We start from the raw sequence: 25025 nt of genomic DNA, 5'->3' as shown, positions 1-25025 counted from the left end.
AACATTATGCTGCTTTTGATTTTTTTCTCAACCAGTTAAAAATGTAGAAATCATTTTTAACTTTAGGCCATACGAAAACAGGCAGCAGGCCAGATGTGTCTTATAGGCCATAGGTTGCCTACCCCTGCAAGAAGGCATGGTAGATAGGTTCATCTTCATTAAGTAGAACACTGAGGAGGGGAAACCAGTAACAATGCAGTACTACCAGTTATTCGTTTGTTTCCTCAGAGCCACAGAGAACATATGCAGATGTACATCTAATAATGATAAATGATTTGAGAAGCTATCAGGAAAAAGATAATGGCTATACCTTTTTATATGGCCACAGGGATTAAATATTTTCTTCTATCTAAAGCAGAACACGCAGAGGAATTCTATTTTGTTTAATTTTTAAGGAGGAAAGAATAGGTAGATTGTTTAGTATTCATCTCATTTTCACATGTGAATGTACTCTTTAAGATTCTGGGTTCTCTCTCTCTCTTTATTTATTTTTTCGGTTTGAAGAGAGAAATTCTATGTGAATCCAGAATGGTGGTAATGTCCATTGAATTTATTTTGATAAAAATTGTGTGATTATACTTTGGTTTCTGTATTTATCTAAAAGTGTAAATGCAAAAATGAACAGAGATGGTATTAGAAGTCTCACCTTGCTTTCTCATTGTTTGTCCTTCATTTTTTAATTTTGATTTTTGAATGTTCTTCATTCCCAAAATGGATGAAAAACTTTGAAAAGTAGTTTCTAATATCAATCGCTCCATGTTGTACTTTCACACAGGAGTTAATGTTCAAGACAGCTGAAATAAAAAATGTTTTAGAAGCAACATGCAGACCTAATCTCTATGAAAATCTTAAAGATTTACAGTACAGGTAAGAATAAAACTATAAAGTGATCAATTTGTTATAATTTTATGAGACTTCTTTCAAGTACCTAATAGCATCATGTTATTATAGTACAACCTGTACTAAATTATTTTATAATTTTGCTTATAGTTATCTAGTTGCCTTGTTCATTTTATGTGGGGCATATATTTTGTGAGGTACTGCAAAGAAATGGAAATATACTTCTATTTTCTAAAAGGACTATCATAATAGTAAAAGTAGAATATCTTGTTATCAAGAGAATCAACATGGTTGATTGGTCAATTCTATTATTGAGCTATCCTGCAAACATTTATTAAGCATCTACTATGTGTCAGGAACTGGGATTGTAGTGTTACTTTAAGTCCTTTATTTTGTATAATGTTTAGTTATATTAGAAATTATCCTTGGAGAGCATATTCGTACTTTTGAAATCCTTGTCCTAAGGGCCATTTGTAATTTTTACATGTAATTCTACAACAGCTAGTGGTCATAAGGATATTCTGGCTTTTGAATAAAAATGGGCAGATAAACTACTAAAAAGAAGAGGTTTGTACAAAATTATGATCACTTTTTATTGCTAGGTAGATAAAAATATATATTACATAAGCAAACTATTTCATAATCTGGAAGTTTTTCTGGGATAAAATTGGCCATAATTTTAAAAGGGTAGGTTTCTACACAAGTTAATTATTTCGGTTTGGTCAGTGATCTTTGGGGGTTTGGGGGCTTGAGCTCTGGGTCATCTCTGCCCTGATGAGAACAATAAAGTGGAACTGATTATCTGATGACTCCTCTGAACACCAGGGAGAGTTGTAGCCACTGTGTTTTGTAGACATTCGGTGGAAAAAGGAAGAGTAAACCAATTACACCTTAACTAACGCATTTTGTGCTCAGGTTGAGTGATACCAAATGTAGACTTCTTCCTGCTGATTATGAGTGTCATTAAGAAAATGATGAATGACACCAACCTAAGTCTGATCTAAATTTAGCCTCAACTGATGGGGAGTGTGTGTGTGTGTGTGTGTCTCCTCCTCCTTGACCTGACTTACATATTAGTCATGTTAGTCACAATCAAGCAAGAAGATGGTATCAAAGAGGAGGTAAGCTACCTGGTAAACAGTGAGCTTATCATGGTGAAGGGACAGATGAGAGGACCTGGGTTTTGCTTTGTTGACTTTTTCATGACTGAATGGGCAAGATAAGCTTAAAAAGACTTTTCATTCATACAGGCTTTCTCTTTGTGAAAAAGCTCTCGCGGAATACCTGGAAACCAAGCGTGTGGCTTTTCCACGCTTCTATTTCATCTCTTCCGCAGACTTACTTGACATTCTCTCCAAGGGAGCTCAACCTAAACAGGTAATCTTTGTTGAAAGTCTTGTGTTATACTGTGTTACCTAAGGCATGTCACAGTTTCTCTATCATTGTCAAATGCCACCTACCATGTTGCACGTGCCAGGAGCTAGACTATCTGCAATAAAAATTTTTAACACAGCTACAGAGAGATGCCAGAGGCAGTGCTAAAGGAGCTAGGCGAGGTACCTGCGTGGTCCTCAGTAAAGGGAAAGGATATCAAATGTGCAAGTCTGAGGGCTCTGCAGGAAGTTCATGGAGGAAACGTTGGCTCCAAATCCCCTAGAATTCTGAGACAGGTGCTAAAGAGTCTGCTGCCTGGCTAGCAGCTTTTCTAGGGGAGAACGGGTCACTCGGAACAAGTGGTATCTTCTTACTACTCCCTCCAACTAATAATTATTAAGTTGGAAGAGTCTTTAGTGCTGTCAGAGGTGGACTGGAATAATTTCAGTCTCATCCTCTACCTAATCCTCTAATTTTCTCCTACCTGTATGAAAAGAACATACCAGCAAATAAAAGCAGCTGTTATCTTTTGTAATGCGAGGACTCAGGTCAGAGATAAACTTCACGCAAATCCAAAGCACTTCTTCCTTTAAACATTGGGAGAATGTTACCTTTCACTTATATCTCTTCAGTCATTCACACCCATTTGGATCTTGCAGTTGTGACAGCTGACATAGGCGGTTACCCCTAGAGTTGACTGTATATCACAGATGATTTTGAAGCCTAAGGTTGTGCTTTTGTCACTGTAGATTTGTCTCCACGTTCTTTCTCTAGATATTTTTATGCCATTTCCTTTGGAATATGTGTCTCTTCACACTACAGTTTCTTGAATTCTGCTGTTCTTTGGACACAGTGTTGACCTTGGTCATTCCTCTCTCGTTCGTAGTTAGGCTTTGAACCTAAATTCAGCTGGATGACTCTTCTTGCTGTTGATAATACAAGTAAAGCCTTGCTGTGAATAACAGAGTTGTTAGTCAGCTTTGGCAACATTTTCAGGGTTACCACTCAGGTACTGTTTAGTATTTCCATGCTAACTCCCAGATGACTTTGTAGATAAAATCCCTCTGACTAGATTGACTAAGAACCCAGCATATCCACCTCATTTATGTAACACACAACTGGATGTTATGGGTGGGTTTTTTTGTTTGTTTGTTTTTTACTAGTTGCAAACATAGCAGTTAGAACCACACTTGTGCTTTAGTAATCTCCTGGGAGCATCCTCATCACCAGCAGCTGGACCCTCTGCCAGGGGCGATTATATGAGACAGAGGGTGTCCCATTGTATTCCAGGTACATGTTCCTAAAGACTTCCAAATCCGAAATACTCACAATTCTGATCTCTCGGTGTATACATGAGAAGAGGGATGCATAAACCTGTAACTAGAATAACATTCGTTTTCTTTTAATTATGTGCTTTAAACACTTTTGTGACTCGTATATTGAACAGTATTAATTACAGAGATTACAGACATCAAACACCTTTATTTTTCTACAATTATTAATCCCAAACGTGCCCTGCTGAATTCCTTTACACTGAGTAACAGACCCCTTTATAATATTGTGGGTAGGTATTGCAACACCCTGGTCCCTTTTTCTTATTAAAAAAACAAACCCTTTTCAAAAAAATAATAATAATAAAAAATAACTAAGCCAAAAACAACTCAGCAAGGTCTAGTTTAAAGTTCCGATCTCCGCTATGTTAAGGCCAAGGTTACACATGATAAACTTGGAGTTGGGAGGGAGAGATCGATTCTTTTATTCTGCTTCCCTACCCATTTATCCTGGGAGGGGAGAAGGGTGTGATCTGTCATTGCCCTTCCTCAGTGCTTGCCTCTGCTTCTCTGGCCAGCAGTGACTATTCCTGTTCGTCTGTCCTCAGCAGCGAGCACCCACATGGTGGCTCTCTCGTGGAACACAGCTGCAAGTCCTCGGGACACGCGGGTATATCACACAGCCAACTCGATCTCAACTGCTGCGGTTCTTGCTCTTGGCAGTGTCATCGGCCAACTGGATACACCTTTTTCCTCCTTGTGTCTATCTAAGCAGATGTCCGAATAAGGGACATGTCGCGTCCGCTTTCCGCAGGCACCTAGAGTTTCTAGAAGTGATTTTCCAACTCCTCTCACTTGGTGACTTAAGGGTAGAGGTTGGAGGAAACGGCCCTTCTCTTCCCCTTAAGGAGAGTGAAGAGCCATGGCCTCCCCCTCTGGGCTGGTAGCTCACAGGCATGAGGACGGCCGCCTCTTCTCCCCTCCTCCCTGCTGTACTTTCCATAGAAGGGGTGAATGGAGGTGGGTGATAATAAGTGGTTGAGATGTGTCTTATCGTGGGCTGGAGGGACTAACCTGTCCCTGTTTGCTGTCTTCAGAACATGCACATACCCAGTGTCTGTCTGTCCTTCATTGAAGTCCTAGGCTGGACTTCAATGTACATATACTTGTCACTAGGTCTGTTTACCTCCTCTCAGCTAATCAAACAGAATGCTTTGTGCCTTAGCCAGACAACAACACGTTGGCTCTCAGGCCTATGCATCCCTGATGCCAGGTGTTTTTTCGTTTTGTTTTTTTTTTTCATTATTTTTCCCAAGTTACAGGATGAGTTTTTTTCTTTTCTTTTTTAATAAATTTTAAAGGTGTATCTTTCAAATCATTCTTTTTATTTTCACAGCATCGCTTCAGTATTTTAGAGTGTCCTCAAATCTCAGAATTATCATGGTGGTCTTCTCACCTACCTCATTCCTAGTGTTTTAATCCTAAAATCCAAATTCCCAAACTGCAGGTGTATTGCTCAGTACTAGCACCAATCCTTAATGAAGGGGTTGGTAGTATAAGACATGAAAAAGATTTTCAATTATAATGAAGCTGAATATTAAAATTACAGCATAGAGATCTGCAAAATCTCTCACAGTCATGCTGATGGATGCCAGCAGCCAGGCTGTCTACACTATGCTAACAAGAGAATGTGGATATTTCTGCTTACCAGCTAAAGGGATCTAGCCATGTGGCCACCGTGGAAATGTGGTTCACAGTTCTCCTGACCTGCCAGCTTTGAAATGATTGGATTTGGGGTATCTTTGAAAATTTGAGATTTATATTATTTTCACATTGTGCTCAAAATATGATTTCACTGAGATCTTTTAATGACATGAATTTAACTTTCAGTAATTCAAATTTACATAAAATGCTATCACACTGTTACTAAAGGTTCATGATTAGAAGAAGTGTTTAGTCGCCTCTGTGGTGCAAAGTACCACTCAGGAGTGACCCGTTGAGGCAGGAAATTGAAAAGGAGCCAAAGAAAGTTTGGGTCATTTAGGGCTACAGTCAGCTTCTGTCCCCGAAGTAGTTCTGCGCAGTCAAGGTGCGTTGTGACCTCTTGGTCACTTACTGTGGAATAGTTAATGCTTTTGGCAGTTACACCAAGCAGCCTGGCCTCACCACCCTCTTTTACTTCCTTCTCAATATCAGAATCAGTTTCGGACCACCAGGCACAGCTTTGCCTTTGCCTTTGGTGCTGACATTCCTGAATGCGCTCCTAGTAGTGTAACTGAGATAACATGGCTACTGCAGCTTCCCCAGAAAAGACACTCTTGGTGGGTAGATAGTGCAGGTTCACATCTTATGAATGACTTGAATTCTTCAGACCACCCTCCTCCACCTGCCATGCTGTTTAAGAGTGTTGGCCAAAGGGCCGACCAAGTGGCTCAGTTGGGTAAGAGCTCGCTCAAGAATGCAAGCTGTGAGCAACAGGGTCGCCGGTTCGATTCCCGGCCCGAGCTGAGCTGCCACTGAGCTGCCAACAGGTGGCAGGATGGCTTAGCTAAAAAAAAAAAAAAAAAGAGTCTTGGCCAACGTGAGAGTTTCTGCAGTTAATTGTGGATTTTGATCAGCCTGAACTCATCAGCCAGGGAGGTTCTGATGTCACGTCTCCCTCCAGTCTTGCAAGCAGACATTCCCAAGTGAAGAAACTTGAGGTGGAACACCAAGTGATGAAATCAGTGTGTCTCAAATGCCTTCACTGATTACTAGCTGTTGGTAAGCTTGTTTAAGGTCAAGTTTTAAAGATTTTCCTCCTTCTGCAATTCACCCTGACTTCCCAATGGAATGGATCATCTAAAGGCCTGTGGAAATGGGCACTGCTTCACCTGAGTGGTCAAAAAATCTCTGGTAGATGCTTATGGAAATACAAACTTACGGTGTATTTAAGGTGTAATTGGCATGGTACCGTAGTTATGTACAGCGGGTTTGAGTCACACATGATTCAATATTAACATTCTTTGATTCCTCCACTGTCCCCCCGCCCTTTTAGAAAAGCATCCTTTTGTATTTTTCAAGTGACCTAGTGTGCTGATTACAGTCAGATGGAATAACGTCAGTTGGCCCCTTTGTGCCCTTGCAGGTTATTACACAGTGTCTCAAAATAGCCGATAACTTTGTAGTCAAGTTGTTTTTAGCCACTGATTTCTAATCACTTGAAAAATCTTTTTGTCCTAGAAGAGTTTACACATTTTCTGTTCCCTCGCCTACTGTGTGATGATGAGTGAAAGCTTCTCCATCAGGGAGCAATATTAAAGAAACGCAAACTTGCAAAGTGATCAGCTACATTTCTTTTGTGTGCTGGAGTAGCCATGAACCACATGTGTTCGGCGATTAAACACTTGATATGTGGCAAATGAGGAATTGAATTTTTAACGTCAATACATTTTAGTTGATTGAAATTTAAAAACTGACATTTGACTCAGTTATTGGAAAACTAAGTGTTTTTGAAACAGCCTGGGTATGTGAATCTACTTTTCAACTGCCCATTTTATGAAATCTAGATCAGATCAAGTCTTTCTGATGAAAAATCCAAGTTGAGATATGCTATAAACATAAAAACACCTGATCTCAAAAATTTACTACGGAGAAAAGCATGTAAACTACCTCATTAATAATTTTTATATTACATGTTGAAGTGAAAACATTGTGGATATACTAGGTCAAGTAAAATACATTAAAACTAATTTCACCAGTTTCCACTTGTTTTAATGTGGCTACTAGAAAACCACTGCTATGGAAATTGAGACCACAGTGCGTTCTCTGAAATGATCAGATCAAGAATATATATGCCCAGAATTGTTTAATGTTTGCATCAAGAAATGTCCTTCAGTGACATCAGCCCAAACCTGCTAACTTGCCTTTTGAGAAATCTTAAATTGCAGCCTCTCAGCCTCCGAGTTTCAGGAATAAGGATGATGGAGCTCAGCACTCTCAGTGTCACAACCTGTAGTCCTCCTCGGACAATTAAGAGGAAAAAGGCTCCAGATGCGAGTAGCTAGTTGACAGTATGCAAAAGTAAAGGAGTTAGTTGAGATAAAAATCAATCGAGCGTCCTAGCTTTTCTACAGGAAGCAGAGAGCTGGAGGGCTGTTTTCTACATATGGTGGAGGAAGGGGCTGCCCTTGAGCTTTGGTTGGGGCTGAGGAAGGAATGGGGAAGAGGCAGCAACAAGAAACAGTCACAGAAGATGGTCATGGTTTTGGCCGTCTTGCCATTGCCTCTAGGTACCTTTGAGCAGCAAGGAATAGAGGCTGCTCCCCTAAGTTCAGTTTGTCACAGAAATTGCCAAGTGAGAGCAGCTCTCCTGGGCATAATTTAGGAATGTCATCTTTTAAATGGATGCCTTTGTATAGTATAAAGGCAGCCTGATACCCGAAGGACTTAGGCACTTAGGTATGTGACAAGAAAATAGACAATCTAACATTTAGATAAATATGCCATAAATTATATATCCAGTGGGGATTATCTTTGACTGTCTTTGCAAATAGTTAATATATAGTTGGCTAAAATTGTATAATAACATATGTAATTTTTTTTTATTTTTTAATTTTGCAAATGTGTTGCCACTACTTAGAATCCTGTTGCAGTTCTTTTATTGGAATTCTCTTCATAGCCAAGTTACACAACAAAATCAGGATTATTACATTGTGGGATTAAAATAAAGTATCATTTTAATGTTATGAGATCCAAATATGAAATCTTACAAATGTGGTGTTCCCACCCAGGAGTTGTAGGTCTTGCTGTGAAATCTGAGACTCCTGGTCTTGGTCTTTGTTTGTCATCACTTGTAGATAGAAGCACCTGATTTTCTGTAAACTGTAAACCGAGGAAACAACATTTCAATTTTTGCTGCTAACTTTTTAGAAACCGACTTAAGGTATTGGTGAAGTTATTGACTTTTTTACGATTTGAAGAGTTCACATCCTTTCTGTTTCTCTAGTGAGATGAAAAGATGGGCCTACGAGGTGCTCGTTTTATGTATTCTTTTTCACTGTAAAATAAAAGGTCTTTCCAAACACCAAACTAGGAAAAAGGAATTTTAATTTTGTGGTAGCAAACACACAGAGATCTCATTAGAAATGAAACAAATTTGAAGATGACAAGGTTCCCATCAGTTTTAAAAACCAGCCCTGTTTACTCAGAAGCTTTAAATGGAAGACAGGATATGAAAACATCTGACTTCAGACATATCCCGTCTACATAATAGGAGAGCAGTAAGCCATGGGGTTTGCATTTCCTGGTCGCTGGCTGAGTGACTCCAGGCCTGGAAGTTCTTTTAAAACTATTTTCTCACCAAAGCAATAATGTGTGAGGGTGTCTGATGGTTGAGGTCTCATTTATCCTGCAGCTTTTCACCTGAATATTATTGAGGCCCATTACACAGTAGAAGCCATTAAACATCTGTGCACTTCCTGGCCACTTCAGCTGTGACAGTGAATTGTTAGATTATTGGAGATACTTTCTGCGTGTAAGTGTCCTTGGGGTAATGTACAGGGATGGAGGAGAATATGATAACCCAAACAGTGATCATCAGCCACTGCTCTGTCTAGGTTTCAAGTAAGTGTGAGTCTCAAAAACTCATCTGTTTTACACTCAGAAGATTTCTTGCTGTGATTTTCTTTAATACTAAAACTGCAAATACAGCAAAAATGTTAAGGCTAAAAGCTTCAAAGATTAAATCACCCTTAAGGAGTTCCCTACCAATATTGGTATTGGTCTTGTCATGCAGGAAATTTAGGCAGTTAGCTCTTGTTCCTAGAAGCTGCTATAAGGACAGTTATCAAGTCCAGTTAAACTGTATTTCAAGAAAAACTAATCACACCTATATGCTGGTGAAGCCTGTATAGCTTTAAGCAATCTCCTGGTTATCAGCACCTTTTATTTTATTTTTCTGTTGAGATTTTCTGTTGAAATTCATATAATATAAAATTAACCATTTTGAAGGATACGATTCAGTGGTATTTTGTACGTTCACAGTGTTGTGCAACTGTCACCTTTATCTGGTTTCAAAATATTGTTATCATCCTAAAATAAAACTCCACACCCATTGAGCAGTCTCTCACCATTTTCTCTTCCCTCCAGCCCCTAACAACCACCAATCTACTTTCTACATCTATGGATTTACCTGCTCTGGACATTTCATATAAATGGAATCACACAACATATGGTCATTTGTGACTAGCTTCTTCCATTTAGCCTGTTGTTTTCAAGGTTCATCCACATTTTAACATGTATCAGTACTTTATTCCTTTTTATGGCTGAATAATAATCCATTGTGTGTATATGGACAATTTATTTGTCCATTTATCCATCAATGGACATTTGGGTTGGTTCTACCTTTTGGCTTTTGTGAATACTGCAGTTGTATACAAGTATTTGAGTACCTGCTTTTAATTATTTTGGGGATATACATAGGAGTGGAATCTGGGTCTTACGGTAATTCTATGTTTAACTTTTCGAGGAACCACCAAGCTGTTTTCCATTCAGCAGCATTTATTTGTACCACGTGTAAGGAGGGACCACTTCTTCTCACTCCTGACACTTGCTCTGGTTTACTCTCTGCCCTTTACTCAGTGTGCCCCATGGGAGGCAGTATACCCTACCTGGTTGATGGTATGTTTTCCTTCTTGGGAGCCTACCTGCAGAACACACATCTTCATCTTCTGTTTTCCATGCCAGTGTTTTAGGTGGGGAGGCCTGTCCTGGTCTGTGCTGACATGACTGGATGGAAGACTATTGCTAATTCTGGTGTTCTGTTTGGAGGTCAATTAGGTATTAGTCTCTAAACTGGCCTCTCGCGGAATAAATGCTCATCTTTGTCTTTTAAATTGATTTGTTTGATTTCTCAAATAATCTGGAACCTGCATAGAGTTTAGTGTGGGGGTTCTTCTAAGATCCCACAATTTAGGATGTAAAAGGTTATGGTGAACTTTGTAGATGTAACCTGGAGTTGGAAGCTTAAAATCTAACTGCCACTTACTTTTAACAATGTCAATTTAATGAAGTCACCTAATATTTTAGCTTCAATCTTCTTATCAATGAAAACGGAGATTCTATTCACCTTTCTTATGTAACAAATGCGCTGCGGGGCTCATGTAAATATCAAAACAAATACACAACATGGGAACTAACACAGAAGAAAGATTGTACCTTACATTTTGTTTCAGGTATTTAACATAGCTTTTTTATAGTACAAGCTTTTTTATAATGTAAGTATAATAATGTGTCTGAATTTTAAAAGCTGGACCACAAAATTCCCATCAGAGTGGTTCCTACCAGAATATGGCACCAATAGAGAAGGCAGTAAGTCTCCAATCTTCAAGAGGCAAATATGTAACTGCGTGGTGAGCATTTACCACCCAAATCCTCATGATGTGACCAGAGTATCTGGCTATGTCTCCACCAAAGTCATTTCAAACTCTGGAATTGAAGAAGTGATTTGTATTTTGGTGAAAACCATTTTGAGGCAACTCTGTAACTACATAAAGAAAGTTTTGTGAACTCCTATGGCATCGCCAGACTACATCTGCAGTAAGAAATGCTCTTATCTTTTCTAATCACCTTGTCTCAGGTAACACGTCACCTTGCCAAACTTTTCGACAGTATCGCAGATCTGCAGTTTGAAGACAACCAGGGTGTTTCTGCACACACAGCGATTGGAATGTCCAGCAAAGAAAAGGAGCATGTCCTATTCCAAGCCAAGTGTGAATGCATAGGCCACGTAAGACTTGATTGTGAGGTTTTCTATGCTAGAGGAGGACTTTCGGGATAATTTGCTAAAGGTTGAATTGAACAAGAAGAAACCAACTCATGTCAGATCAGGCTCTGGTTAGCTTTGTGCTCGGAGCTTCCTGTTTACCAATGTTCAGTGCAACAGGGGGCTCCTCCGCCAGTCTTCCCTGTTTCTGTGCATTTGGCTGCAGCACCTCACAGGGTCTCAGAGATGCTAGTAGTTGAACTACACAGGAGGGACTGTCACAGATTGAATGAGTGGACCCCAGAATTAGAAGTGAATGCAGCCCAGTGACAGAGTGTCCCACGAAGCATACTGATTTCACCACTGCTCAGAGAGTAGAGGAATGGGGGTAAAGCAGCGCCTTGCAGTAAAGCATGTTTTGAAGAGGTTTGTGGTTCAGGATTCTGATGGGAGTGCTGTAAATGGCTGCTTGTAAATTAAGTGGATTGAGCCTACCAAGCCGATGTCACGTCCTCTAATTACCATGTGCACAGACAGTTAAGTTAGCATATTCTCTTCTCTCACAGCCAGATGCCTCAAAAATATTCTCAACAGTGATCTGCAAGAATGGCTTCTTATGATTGAAGAAAGAGCTCTTGGTGTTTTCAAATGATTTAGAGCAATTGCATCTTTTTATGATGATGTTTTCATAGCTTGGGTTAATCCACAGAGTAACTGAGCAGTAGCCTCTATTCCAGAACCATTTGGGTTGAGGCAGGGGGTCCTTAAAATGTCCCTTGCAGAAATGTGATGGCAACCTTTTTTTTTTTTTCTTCTTCAAACAGGGATTTTCTTTATTCCTCTCCATTGCTTTTTAATATTGTACCAGAAATTCCTGCCAAGTGAAGGGGAAGCAGATGGTGGAATACTTTGATTAAAATATATTTTTTGATCTCTTGGGCTCTTTAGGATATTATTACAATGATTAGAAAAAGTCACCATAAACTATCTTGACAAAAGTGTCTTGCTATCTGCTTCCTCCCCAGCAGACTGCTAGCCGACTGGCATAGAGCCCAGAAGGAGGACAGTCTGGTTGACGGATGTGGTTGTCATCAGCAGGGACCCCGATATTGAAAGTTTTCACCGTGCTCTAATTTATTCTGTACAAGCAACTTGTGTGAGATACTTTCGATTATATACCATTTTGCCCTCTAAGTGCCTTTATTTTATGAAAAGATGCTTTTACTTTAGGTCTTCCCCCACCCCCGCACTTTTATGATTGTTCCTTCCCGATTTAGACTATTTGTATTTTATTTGTCTAGTGTTTATTTAATACCTACTATATACCAGATGCTGGGTTAGGTTTTTGGGGATCTGGAAATGAATAAGACATGGCCCGTATCTTTGAGGACCTCTTAGGTTCATTGGAGAAATGGATACACAAATAGTTAGTGACAATTGGAAGTGGTAACTGTTGTGATAGAGGGTTGAGCAGAATCTGATGAAATACCAGAAAGGAAGGGATCAAGCAAGCGCTTCATTCATCCAAGTTTAGTTCTCAAATCGTAGTGAGCTCAGTTGCCATTGTTGGCATAGTCATCTGAACATGAGCTGGTATATCAACTTATATAGTACGTATCTGATCTTCCCCTAGAAAGGTCTTGAGGAAAGGTTGCCATATTGAGGACAAGGATTCCAGAGTATCTGGGAGATGCTCAAATGATGTCTGAGTCATTGAAGGAACTTGTTGCTTGGCGACATTCATAAGAGTTGTACTTAGTAAGGCACTGCGTAGATCAAAGACCCTGAACTCAGGCATGTGAGCAAAGCCCAGCTGTGAAGCCAGAGGAGAAGGACCGTAGGATGTTGGGGCCATTTCCAGGGCTGTGCTTCCTTTTCTTTCAGTAAGGAAGGCTGTCAGCTCATTGACCACATATCATTCCTTCCCAGTTCTCCAGAGAAACAGGTTCTAGGCATGCATGCTGCTGCCATTGTTATAGAGGCAGGGAGAGAAATCAGTTATAGCATCTTCAGCATCCCATGTGGCCCTTGGAGGATTTTTTTTTTATTATAGTCATTTTTTTATTGGTATGGTCAATTATTTGCAAATAGTGTATTTACCCTTTTTGTTATAGAATATTCCACGGAAACATATATGGATAAGTGTAACAAAGCTTAGTTGAATAGGATGGAAAACCAGCTGCAATATGTTTGTGGGAGCAAAATAAACTTGAATTTTAAAAAAAGATTAATTTTCACAAGTCAGCAGTTGTCCTATCTCATACTCTCCTGCTGTCTAATTTTTGACAAGTGTGAAGATGAGAACCAGTAGGAAATATAATTAAGATACTTGCTGAAAAACACCTCGTCTTAAGATTAAGAACTATGAAGATTTTAGAGAAGAATTTTCAGTAGATTTAAAAATGATCAAAAGATATATTTAAACAACACCAGTTTCCCATTTCCCCAACGTTCTAGGATAGAACTCTAGCACATTAATCCCTAGATGGCTGTGATGCTTGGTTTCTCAAAATATTGTGTGTTACCTACCAGAGGAGATCTTGATCTAGAACCCTTTTGTCTTCAAGTCTCAAAAGTGAATAATTGAGAATACATCCTGTTTAGGGTGTGGAAAGTTATTAGCCAGCTGTAGGTGACATACATGAGAAGGATCCCCGGGAGAGGACAGGTTCATGTAGGAAAAACACTTCATCTGTCACTTGTTTGCTTCTCCTTTGAGTTACCCCTGTAGTTTTCTACAGGGATTTAAAACAAATCCAGCTGAGGCCTCTCTCTGCATGGCCTTTGAGCTCATAAGAGGATGGAATTACCCCTCTTCCATAGTTAAACCTGTGTTGTAACAATTTATTTTGCTTTCAAAGGTAGAAACATGGCTTCTGCAACTTGAACAGACTATGCAAGAAACAATGCGACATTCGATCGCAGAAGCTCTAGCGGCCTATGAAGAAAAACCTAGGGAACTGTGGATTTTCGATTTCCCGGCTCAGGTTGCACTAACCAGCTCACAAATCTGGTGGACTACAGATGTAGGAATAGCCTTCAGCAGACTGGAGGAAGGCTACGAAACAGCCCTAAAGGATTTCCATAAAAAACAGGTATTTTATAGAGTCATGCTTTCAAGACTGAAAGGAACTTGAAGAAGTAAGCTTCATTCATTCATTCACTTACGCATTCATTTATGGAATGTCTTCTGTGTGCAGTGTACTGCGCTGGAAAATTTTAGCAATCGGTTGTTTAACTTTTCATTTTTGAACCATGCGTTACCCTTCTTCTAGCTTTCTACGTGGGTTTTTGAAACATCATTGTGTCCGTTATCCCCCAAGGCTCTGGTAGATCACTCCCACCTAGATACTAGCCTATTTCTTTCCTTCTGTGTAAGACTCCATCTAGGCTGATGCATCTATTTATTAGAAAATAATGTGTATGATTAAGAAAGGTGGATTATTGTTCAACAAAAACGAATGTTTTTATACATTTTGGTTTTCTCTTAATTATAAATCACAGGTGAGCAACTTTGGAAAATAGTCTAAATTCCATTTTATTCATCCAGTATGCTGTCACCTCTCCTTAAGCCTCCTACCTTAAGGAGTGCCCTTAGCTATGGAACAATTCAGAGATGTGGTCTTTCTCTTGGCTTATAGATGAAGAGAATATTAGGCTTGGAAAGGAGTGTAAATATTGTGTATCCTTCTTGTTTTCAGTGGATAAAGGCTGAATCCAGAGTAATAAGTGACTTTCCCAATGTTGCACGATTTGTAAGTGAAACTGGCAGGGCCGGCAGGATCCAAAATACTTTCCACATCTTGCCATTGCTTCTCTTTGTAGCAGTACTTTTAACTCAGTGCCTTAAAAATTAGACAGATTTGGATAGTGAAGGATGCTTGTAACACATTCAAGAATTGTAGTTTTAGAGTGTGTTGCTTATTCCTTTTAATTTTGCTTTTTAAATCTTGGGTAGAAACCACCTAACTTATTTAGGTTACTAAAGACGTTTCTGTATCATTTGCTTTTGGAGAAAAATATTTTCTTCCTGATTTTACATCTTTTGGAAAAGCTGTCATTGGTTTGTATTTAGTAGCTTGAAGTCATAGGATTAAATTGAAAGTGGCTGGCTTCCTCTAAGGCAATGTCTCTGCAATTCTAGTCAGTGCAGTTGGTATGAGGAAGCTATGTAGTTACACGTAGCTGAGATAATTAGTTAAATTGCAATGAATTCTATTATGCTTGCAGAAATAACTTTCCAGTTAGTTAATTTATTGTTATTTATGCTTTTACTATAACTAGTCTCACTACATATTTAAATAAGGATATTTTTAAATACTTAGTTAAAATAATACCCACTCTTAAATGCCAGCTGTTATAAATCTCTGCTCAAACTTAAATCTTTTAACAAACCTATTTCTATTTAATCTATTCTAATGTTTTTCTTCTGTTTAGTTCTACTTTGCCTCCAATTTATCATTTTTAGACTGTTTTATTAAACTGTTAGATTAGACTGTTTTATTGCTTAAAATAGTAAATGATATTTTATGAACATTTATTTATATCAACCTTTTATTTTCAATTTCTTGATTTATTTATCATTAAAGAAGGAGAACATCCAGATATAGAAAGGAAAGAAAACGAAAGTAATTTTTTGAAAAAGCTTCTAGCACGAATTGAAATGTTTGACAAACCAGTCAATAGATGCCTTCAATACTTCAGTATTTCAGTTTTCCAACTGATACTATTATACAATAGTTTTCATATTATACTATTTTCATATTTAATACTATTATATGTATATTTTTTATTTTTTAAGTTGCAGAAAAGGAGTTTATTAGAAGTAAAATACATTTCAAAGAAGCAGAAGTGGCCCAGCAGTAGAGAATGGCTCAAGGGCCTTTATTAGAAAAGAAAGTGCACACCAAAGAGTTTGGAGTGGGCCGAGCAAAGGAAACTCAAAAGGCCAATACTATCATATTTTTTATATAAATATATTTCATGTAATAATAGGCACCTTAGAGTAGCCAACATTTGAGTCCTGTCAAGCTGTAGCTTGGTTCATGAGAAGTGTGTGCATCTAAATTGAAACCCCTTTAGTTTTCTCTCTTTAAAAATGGATCTGACCAGCTGGAGTTTGTTTTTAATTACAATTAGTCTTGCTAACACTGTGAGCAGTTTTTAAAATGAACTTGATTCCTTTAAAATAGCTTAATTTTAAAACTGAGATCAGAGTTGGCTATAATTGATGATCTGCCTAAACAAATTATTTCTTTCCTTAGTTCTCACTTCCAAATTGTAATGAGATAAATAATCTAAGATAATTCTTTTAAACTATTTTGTTTTTCCTAGACCTATTGTGATTGCATGTTGGATAGTGTTGGGATTAAAAGCAAAAATACTGCAGTTTGGATATATATCTTTGCCTTGCCAGAGTCTTTGAAAATATGGCAAATATAATTAATTTATCAGGTTTGAAGGTTCCTTGGCAAAAGTATATTGGAGGCTTAGGGTCTGGTCGGAAAGTGTTCCCACTCTTCTTTTATTATTGAGCTTTGTGAAAATAATCAAAGAAAGAGATGGAGGCATTTTGGACTTCAAAAAATTAATAGCTAATGTGCTGTGACATTACCCAGATATTTTAATATGACTCAGGATTAGCAATATAAAATTTTTCTCATTAACCATCCATCCTTGCTGTGGCAAGCCAATTTTGGCCTCACTTTCAGTCACTGATTGAGACATTCTTTGAAAAGCAAATTGGATACAATATTGATGGTGTTCTTATTTTGTGCCACCTCTGTTAGCTGAATAGGGAAGCCTGTGAAGCCTTCAGCTACCCAGAGCATATTGGATACACATCTTTTTTTTTTTTTTTCTCCTTTAAGGAAAGTGTGATCTGGTTGCCTCATGCTTCATAATATAGCAGGAACCCACAAGATCATAAGCACAGCACAAACTCTCTACCTCCCCTCTCATCAAAAATTATATTGAATGACAAGTAAGTTACATGAAAAAAAATTCACATTGTTCATGGAAATACCGGACGAGATAATTTGAGGAATGAAAAACTTGGCCAACCCTTGCTTGCTCTATAGAAAACACATAGGATGGCAAAAGTCCTCAATAAAATCTCATTTGGTTTATAAAGAATTTATCTGGGCTTTATCCTGAGGACAAATGCCCCCAATAGATAATCTTTTGGGATGTACAGGAAAAAGGATGGTTCGAATTGTCCATCTACATTTAATCCTTACCACTGACCCAACATCTTTTTATGCTTATGGATCTGAGTTTGTAATTATTGTGGAATCACACTGGGATACAATAGGCTTATTGTTGCAATAGCTTCCTCTTTTTTGTATATTTGAAGTATGATTTTCTCTGCTCTTAGTTACCAGTTCAATGTAACCTGTTGTCTAATGTCTATACATTTAGTCTTTATGGGTCATACAGCCTCTTTTCACAACTGCTCATCTCTGCTGTTGTAGTAGGAAAGAAACCTCAGGCAATTTTTAAAGAAATGGACATGGCTGGATTCCAATAAAACTTTATTTATAAAACAGGTGCGGAGCCAGAGTTGGCTCATGGCCTGTAGGTTTCTAACCCCTGTTCTAGAAACATAAGAAGAAAAGATCCTAAAGTGACTCAAGCCCCTACAGTGACAGATGGAGGTAAGAGAAAAAGGGATTTGTTGCTCATGTAGTCCAATCAGAGCCAATAACCTGAGAGTTGGTTCTTTGAACAGAACAATAACACTGACAAGATTTGCAGTTCAGAGGACAAAGCAAAACCAACAAAGGGGTAGGGAAAGGAAACATAACCTCTAAGAGAAAGAGATTTTTTTAAACTATATATAACAACTAGTTGTGATTTAAGTTGAAAATCTAAATTAAATGGAAGATTTTATATGAACACTGTTTTTAAAATTGATTCAAAACTCTGTATAGTGGTGGCTGGGTACTGTTGGATAACTATGATGTATACCTGAAACTAATATAATATTGTATGTCAGCTCTATTTTAATAAAAATCTAAAAAAACAAAAAACAAATAAAAAGTACAGAAAATTTGAGTAGACCAGTAACCACAGAAATAATTCAAATGGTAATCAGGTAGTTAAATATGAATAGATCCCCCTAAATAGAGCTCTGTCCCAATGGTTTTGTCAGACATTTAAAGAACAGGTAAATACCATGTTACATCAGCATGGATCAACATGTTACATCCATGTTCTAGATTGTAGAAAAATATGGAAAGACTTTTTACTCATTTCATAAAGTTTTAATAAACTTGTTGGCCAGTCTCACAAATTAACATCCATTTTTGGCCTTTTTCACTTAATACTGCTGGGAGACAATCCTTTGTAGGTCTCATATTCTGTACATCTTTTAAGCAGAAGTCCTGACTACCTTTGTTCTAAACCATCTTTGCGTGGATGTTTGTATAGCAAACATCTTTGGAAGATAGAGATAGTGTCTCTCTCCACAGCAAAGGACAGGTTGACTAACTGTCCAGTATAATAAAGGTAATATCTCCTTCTAGGGCAAAGGTCAGGCATGCTTACTATCTCTTATAAAACATTTAGGCTCCCCAAACTGAGAGTTCCTCTACTGTAACACAACCCATTGTGGGCATCATATGACTGTTTTTAGGTTATCCTTTGAAAGTTGGGGGTCAGGGACTGGTGCAAATGCTGATACTCTGATATTACTTAATGCTATTGCTGTCACTAATAAACTGTCTTTTATCTCTGAGCCAGGAGGCCCTTGTCTTCTGCCAGCATCCATTAATCTGCAGCAGGCTAACTTAGCATTCAAGTTGAGTGAAACCTCAGACCCTCCCCATTGCTCAGCAAACATGTTTTTGGGAGTCATCCATGTTGTTGCATTTATTGGAGGTTCACTCTATTTTATTACTTAATATTCCACTATGTTTATGCTGTTAATTGACATTTGAGTTTCCAGTTTGGAGCTATAATTTCTAAAGCTGCTTGAAACATTCTTGTTCAAATCTTTTTGTGGAAATATCTTTTCATTTCTCCTGAGTAAATACCTAAAAGTGAAATTGCTGGATCATAGGGAGGTATGTTTAACTGTTTAAGAAACTGCCATGCAGGTCTCCATTGTTACATTCTCATTAACAAATGTGACAGAATTCTAATTGCTTCATGCACTACCCAGTATTGGGTGTTACCGTTACAATTTCAGCCATTCTAGTGGGTGTGAAATTGTATCTTCTTGTGGTTTTAATTTCTTATATCTAATGTTTAAAGATGTTGAACAACTTTTCATGTGTTTATTGGCATTTGTGTATCTTCTGCTGTGAAGTGTCTGTTCAAATATTTTGCTCAGTTTTTTTTCTTTTTAATTGAGATTGTTTTTATTGTTGGTTGTAGGATTTCTTTATTTTGGATACAAGCCCTTTTTCAGGAAATGAATAGACTTCATTTTATTAATGGTATATTTTGTGAGTAGAATTTCTAATTTTGATATAGTACAGTATATCAAATTTTTCATTTATGATTGATCATTTTTGTGTCATGTGTAGGAAATGCTTGCCAATCTCAAGGTCATGAAGAATTCTCTTATGTCCTACTAGGTGCTTTATGGTTTTGGGTTTCTCATTTAGGTCTGTGATCCATACATCTTTTTTTTTTTCCATTGAATTAACTTGGCACCTTGCTCAAAAGTCTAATATGTGGGTCTGTTTCCAGACTCTCCTGTTCCATTGATCTATCTTTCTATTTTAATGCCAAATCCATACTATATTAATCAATGTAGCTTTAGAGTAAGCCTTGTAATCATGTTAAATATAGCCTCCAACTTGGTTCTTTTTTTTTTTTCCCCAAAATTATTTAAGCTATTGTATTTTTATTTCTACATAAATTTCACTACCTTCTTTATTTATTTTTAAAAGTCTAATAATCTTAGCCTAATGAAATTTTAACTGGGATGACATTGATTATAAATAAAAATGTTGGCAGAATAGATATCTCAATAATGATGAGTCTTATAATCCAAGAACATGGTGTATCTCTTGATATAGGTCTCATTTAATTTCTCTCAGCCATGTTTTCTATAGTTTTCAGTGGATGTCTTGCACATTTCTTGCTAGACTTATTTTTAGATAGTTCATAAGTTTTGCTATTGTAAACATATGCTAAATTAATTTTTAAACTTTATTTTCCAATGTTTGTGGCTGGTATGTAGACATATATTGGTTTTTAAATATTTACCTTGTGTGTTGGAACTTTGCCAAATTTGTTTACTAGATTTAATAGTTTTTTTTATAGTTTCATAGGGCTTTCTATGTACATAAACATATCATTGATAAATAATGACAGTTTTACTTCTTGTCTTTCATTCTTTTTTGCCCTTTATTTTCTTTTCTTGAGTTATTAAAATAACTAGGACCTCTAGTACAGTGTTGACTAAAAGTAGAGAGATATCTTTCCCTATTCCCAGTCTTAGAGAAGAATAGTGTTTCACTATTAAGTGTGATAATAGTTATTGGTTTTTGTAGATGCCCTTTCTAGAGGAAAATCCCTTCCCTTACTACATACTGAGAGTTTTTTTATCTCAAAGAGGCTTTGAGCTTCTTCAGATCTTTTGAGACATTCATGCGGTTTGCCTCTCTTATTCTGTTACTGTGGTGAATTTTTTTTAAAATTTATTTTTCAAGTGCAGTTAACAAAATATTATATTAGTTTCAGGTGTACAACATAGAGATTACACATTTATTTACCTTACAAAGTGACCACTGGGGTGAATTTTTTAATGCTAAGCCAACTTTGCATTTCTGAAATAAACTTCACTCGGTTATGATGTATTACCTTTTATATGTGTATATATTTTTGCTGGATTCTCTTAGCTGATATTTTGTCAAGGACTTCTGCATTTATGTTCATTCATAAGGGACATTTATCTGTAATTTTCTTATAATACCTTTGCCAGGTTTGGGGAATCAGTGTTAGGCTCCTTAAAAGGAACTGGAAAGTGTTACATTCTCATCTATTTTATGATGGAGTTTATGATAGAAATCAGTGGTATTGCCATCTGGGTCTGGAGTTCTCTTTGAGGAACATTTTAAAAATTATAAATTGATTTCCTTTACATCTTTGCTGCTGTGTAGCTTTTTTGTGACCTTTTTTCTTGTGTCAGTGTTGAAAATTTGTATTTTTCAAGGGATTTCTTCATTTCATCTAAGTCAGCGGCTGGCAAAAATTACAGCTCTCCAGCCAAACCTGGCCCAGGGCCTATGTCTTTGGCTGCTTTCGCACTCCATCAGCTAAGCGAAGCTGTGATAGACGCCATGTAGCCTGCAGAGCCAAACACACTTACTGTCTGGCTCTCTGCAGAAAAAGTTTGCCCACCCCTGATGTAAGTTTTCTAACTGAATCGACATCAGTATCTCGATGTTATCCTTAGCGTATCTGAAGGGCCTGGCCTCATGTCCTCCTTTCATTCCTGGTATCGGGGATTTGGGTTTTCTTTCAATTTTTTATTACTCAGGCTTCCAGGTTTTTATCAATTTTATTTACGCTTTTGAAGAACTAATCTTTGACTTAGTTTTTTTTTCTATTGTCTGTTTTCTGTTTCACTGATTTCTGCTTTATCTCATTTACCTTCCTTTCTTCTACTTACTTTGAGTTTAATTTGCTCCTCTTTCTCAAGTTTCTTAAGGTGGGAGCTTAGCTTATTGATTTGACACCTTTTTTTCTTTTCTAATATAAGCAGTTGAAGGAAACTTTATAACTTAAAGAGTATCTTCCAGAATTCTGCAGAGAAAAGCATGCTTAATGGTGAAGCATTAGAATTATTTCCATTACTGTCAAGAATGAGGCAATTATGCTCCCTGTCTCTGACATTCATTGCTCAATATTGTGCGGTGGTTTTAGCAATATGATTAAAGGAGAGAAGTGGGAACATGAGAAAGGAAGGTAACAAGCGGGGATTCTATAACACATGTCCTGCGAGTGTGGATGAGTATGGAGTCTGGTCTCTTAGGCAGTTTCCTTTTCTCTAGCTGATGGAAATGAAAGCCCGTTGTTTTCCATATTGCTGAAGTTGAAGCGCTGGTGGGTTTCAGGATTAGAGACCGTCGCTGCTATTGTTTTAAAACAAAAAGAACGTTATTTCTGTGTTGTGTCCAGTTGGAAAGGGACTGAGGGTTTTGGTAGCTGACCCTCAAGGTACTCTAGCAGTTTGTTACGTTGTATGTTCACTTTGATTTGCTGAGCGGAGGACTACAGGCTCCGCATTTCTACCGAGGGATTTCATGCAGCTGTTTTCCAGCATGGCTTAGGTGGCCCGAGATGGGCCATGCCTGATGCTGGTGAGGTCACAATGTTCTGCTGCGGCAAGGGAAACGTGCTTCCTGTGTTGTCTTATTTAAACCTATAGTATTTAGGGATGTAGCTCTTTAAAAGCACATACATGGCCCCTTTATACCATCCTGCCGCCGGAACTGGGTCAGGACAAAGTTGAGGGTCAGTCATCACTGCCTATCAGGAACCAGCCCTTCTTTCTGACCTTGAGTCTGTTACTTTCTATGCCTGACACCTTCGTTGATGGTGAGCTCAACGAAGCAAGCTGGTCCTCTGTGGGAACACCATAGTGTATCATGTGTAGATTCTCTTTCTGAGCACCTCCTGCTTGACAGCCAGCTCCTCAGTGGCTCTGGGGATACAGCACTGAACAAGACAGACCCAGACCTGGCCTTCATGGGGATGATGAACCTTGAACATGGCATATGTGAAATGATGATCCCTCGGCTTTTGTTACAATGTAACTATATTTTGTAGGTGGGAGATATTAATAGTAGATGAATGCTTATAAGGCTGCTGTATATTCTGAATGTCTAAATTACGTATTTTTTATTCCTCTGAACCAGCTTTCCGTTGTGTTTGAGTCTGAGTCTCTCTCGAATGCTTCTTGCCCAGGCACAGTTTCTCCGACCTGAAGGTGGTGGGTGGGCTTGGGCTTGTGGAAGCTGATACGGGGGATCTATGTGGTGTGACCTGTAAGAGCTCAGGTTCTGAAATCAGAATGGGTCTGAATTCCCCCTCCCCTGATTGTCAAATGTGGTTACTGTCAGTGACTCAGTTTCCTCATCTGCAAAATTAGGTTGATAATAGATTGCCGTGAAGACGAAATGAGACTATAGGGAGTATGCTTAGTAGGTGCCTGGCACGTTGTGCTTTCTCATTTAATGTAATGGTTGTCATCTCTCTGCCTGCTTTCTCCATTCTTACTATAGTTACATAACCTCCAGTTCAGCTGCACAGCAGTCTCAGGGAAGTCTGCAGTGTTTGGTGTATTCTGGGATGTGATAAGTAGTACCGTTGGGAACATGTTTTTGACAATAGGTTTGAGAGCCTCTGGTAATATGTCATATTCACTTATTACCAACTCTTTCAGGAGCTAACAGTTTGTAATTGTCGTTTGCAGAGCTAAAAGGAAAAGGGAACAGTATTGTTTTACAATATGCTTCCATGGAATAAAACAGCCTGTAGATTTTTGTTTGTTTGTTTTTTGCTAATAAGCCTTGAGTAAGTCTGGACTCCTTTGCGTAAATAAGTATGCTTACCTAAGTATGGCCACCTAAGACAGTATCTTTCAAACCTTTCTGACCACAGTTAATAATATATATGTAAACCTCATCTGATATAAAATATTTACATGTATATATATATATATATATATATATATATATATATATATATAGTGCATTCAAAACTCTGAAACTGAAATAACGTTTCATAAAACAATATATACCCTTACTACTGTAATGCAACATTTTCTGCTCCATTCTATTCCATGTCATTCCATTTCTTTCCATTTTATGAAAAGAGACCAGTAGTTTGAAAAATGTTTATCTAAGAAATTGATGGAACTAAACAAGAATAGGGATGTGAATAAGAAGAATTAAGTGGGATAGTCTTCAGCTCTATATTTTAACTATCTTCTCAGGAATCATCACTTTCTCCTATACAAGTAAACCCCCAAAATCCAAAATAAAATAAAATAAAATAAAACAAAACAAAACAAAAAACAAAAAACCCCAAACAATAAAGCACTTGATATTTACTTCTTCCTACACTTTTACTGAAGTTAGCTCAATTTCACCTTTTAAAATTTGTAGTCATTTCTATTTCACCTGGGTTATAGACTTGATCATCATTAGGGTGGAGAGTCAGTTCAGTGCAGCCAGGAAACCTTGCTTCCACCTCTGGCTTTGTCATCACTCACAGGTTCACCTGTCTTCTCTGAGTCTTAGCTCAAAGTAGGTAATAGTATTTATATTATTTAAATTATTTAATAACATCACTGCCTCCATCTCCTACCCCCAGGGTTGTTGGAGAGCCAGCTGGGATAACACTTGAAATTATTTTGTAAACTAAAGGGCTCTTTTCAAATACCAAGACTATTAGAGTCTGTATTTGTAACGCTTACCTCCTTTTAAAAAATCCCTTCTAGATTTCTCAGTTGAATACACTGATTGCACTTTTGCTGGGAGAACTTCTACCTGGAGACCGGCAGAAGATCATGACAATTTGTACCATTGATGTCCATGCCAGAGACGTGGTGGCAAAACTTATTTCTCAGAAGGCAAGTTTGTAGAGATTTCATGTATTGTTTGTTTTTTCCTAAAGGTGATGTTTATTTAAACAAGACAAACAAAAACTCATAGACACAGACAATAGTTTCGTGGTTACTAGAAGGTAAGAGGGAGAGGGAGTGGTAGAAAAGGGTAAAGGGCATCAAATATATGGTGATGGAAGGAGAACTGAGCCTGGGTGGTGAACACACA

The 25025-nt window shown here is 37.8% G+C and overlaps 1 protein-coding gene across 1 annotated transcript in view; it reads left to right on the top strand.

Moving 5' to 3' along the window:
* DNAH11 (dynein axonemal heavy chain 11) overlaps positions 1 to 25025 on the top strand; it is a 307848-nt gene that overhangs the window by 73846 nt on the left and 208977 nt on the right. Inside the window, exons 25-29 of the mRNA XM_019651988.1 lie at positions 776 to 867; positions 2091 to 2217; positions 11104 to 11253; positions 14091 to 14324; positions 24692 to 24823. Of these exons, the coding sequence (XP_019507533.1) occupies positions 776 to 867; positions 2091 to 2217; positions 11104 to 11253; positions 14091 to 14324; positions 24692 to 24823 (735 nt within the window). The remainder of the gene's footprint in view (positions 1 to 775; positions 868 to 2090; positions 2218 to 11103; positions 11254 to 14090; positions 14325 to 24691; positions 24824 to 25025) is intronic.

The sequence above is a fragment of the Hipposideros armiger genome, unplaced genomic scaffold (genome assembly GCF_001890085.2).
Source record: "Hipposideros armiger isolate ML-2016 unplaced genomic scaffold, ASM189008v1 scaffold_171, whole genome shotgun sequence".
Taxonomy (NCBI): domain Eukaryota; kingdom Metazoa; phylum Chordata; class Mammalia; order Chiroptera; family Hipposideridae; genus Hipposideros; species Hipposideros armiger.
The sequence above is the reverse complement of the archived record's forward strand: the minus strand, read 5'-3'. Positions and strand labels throughout refer to the sequence as shown.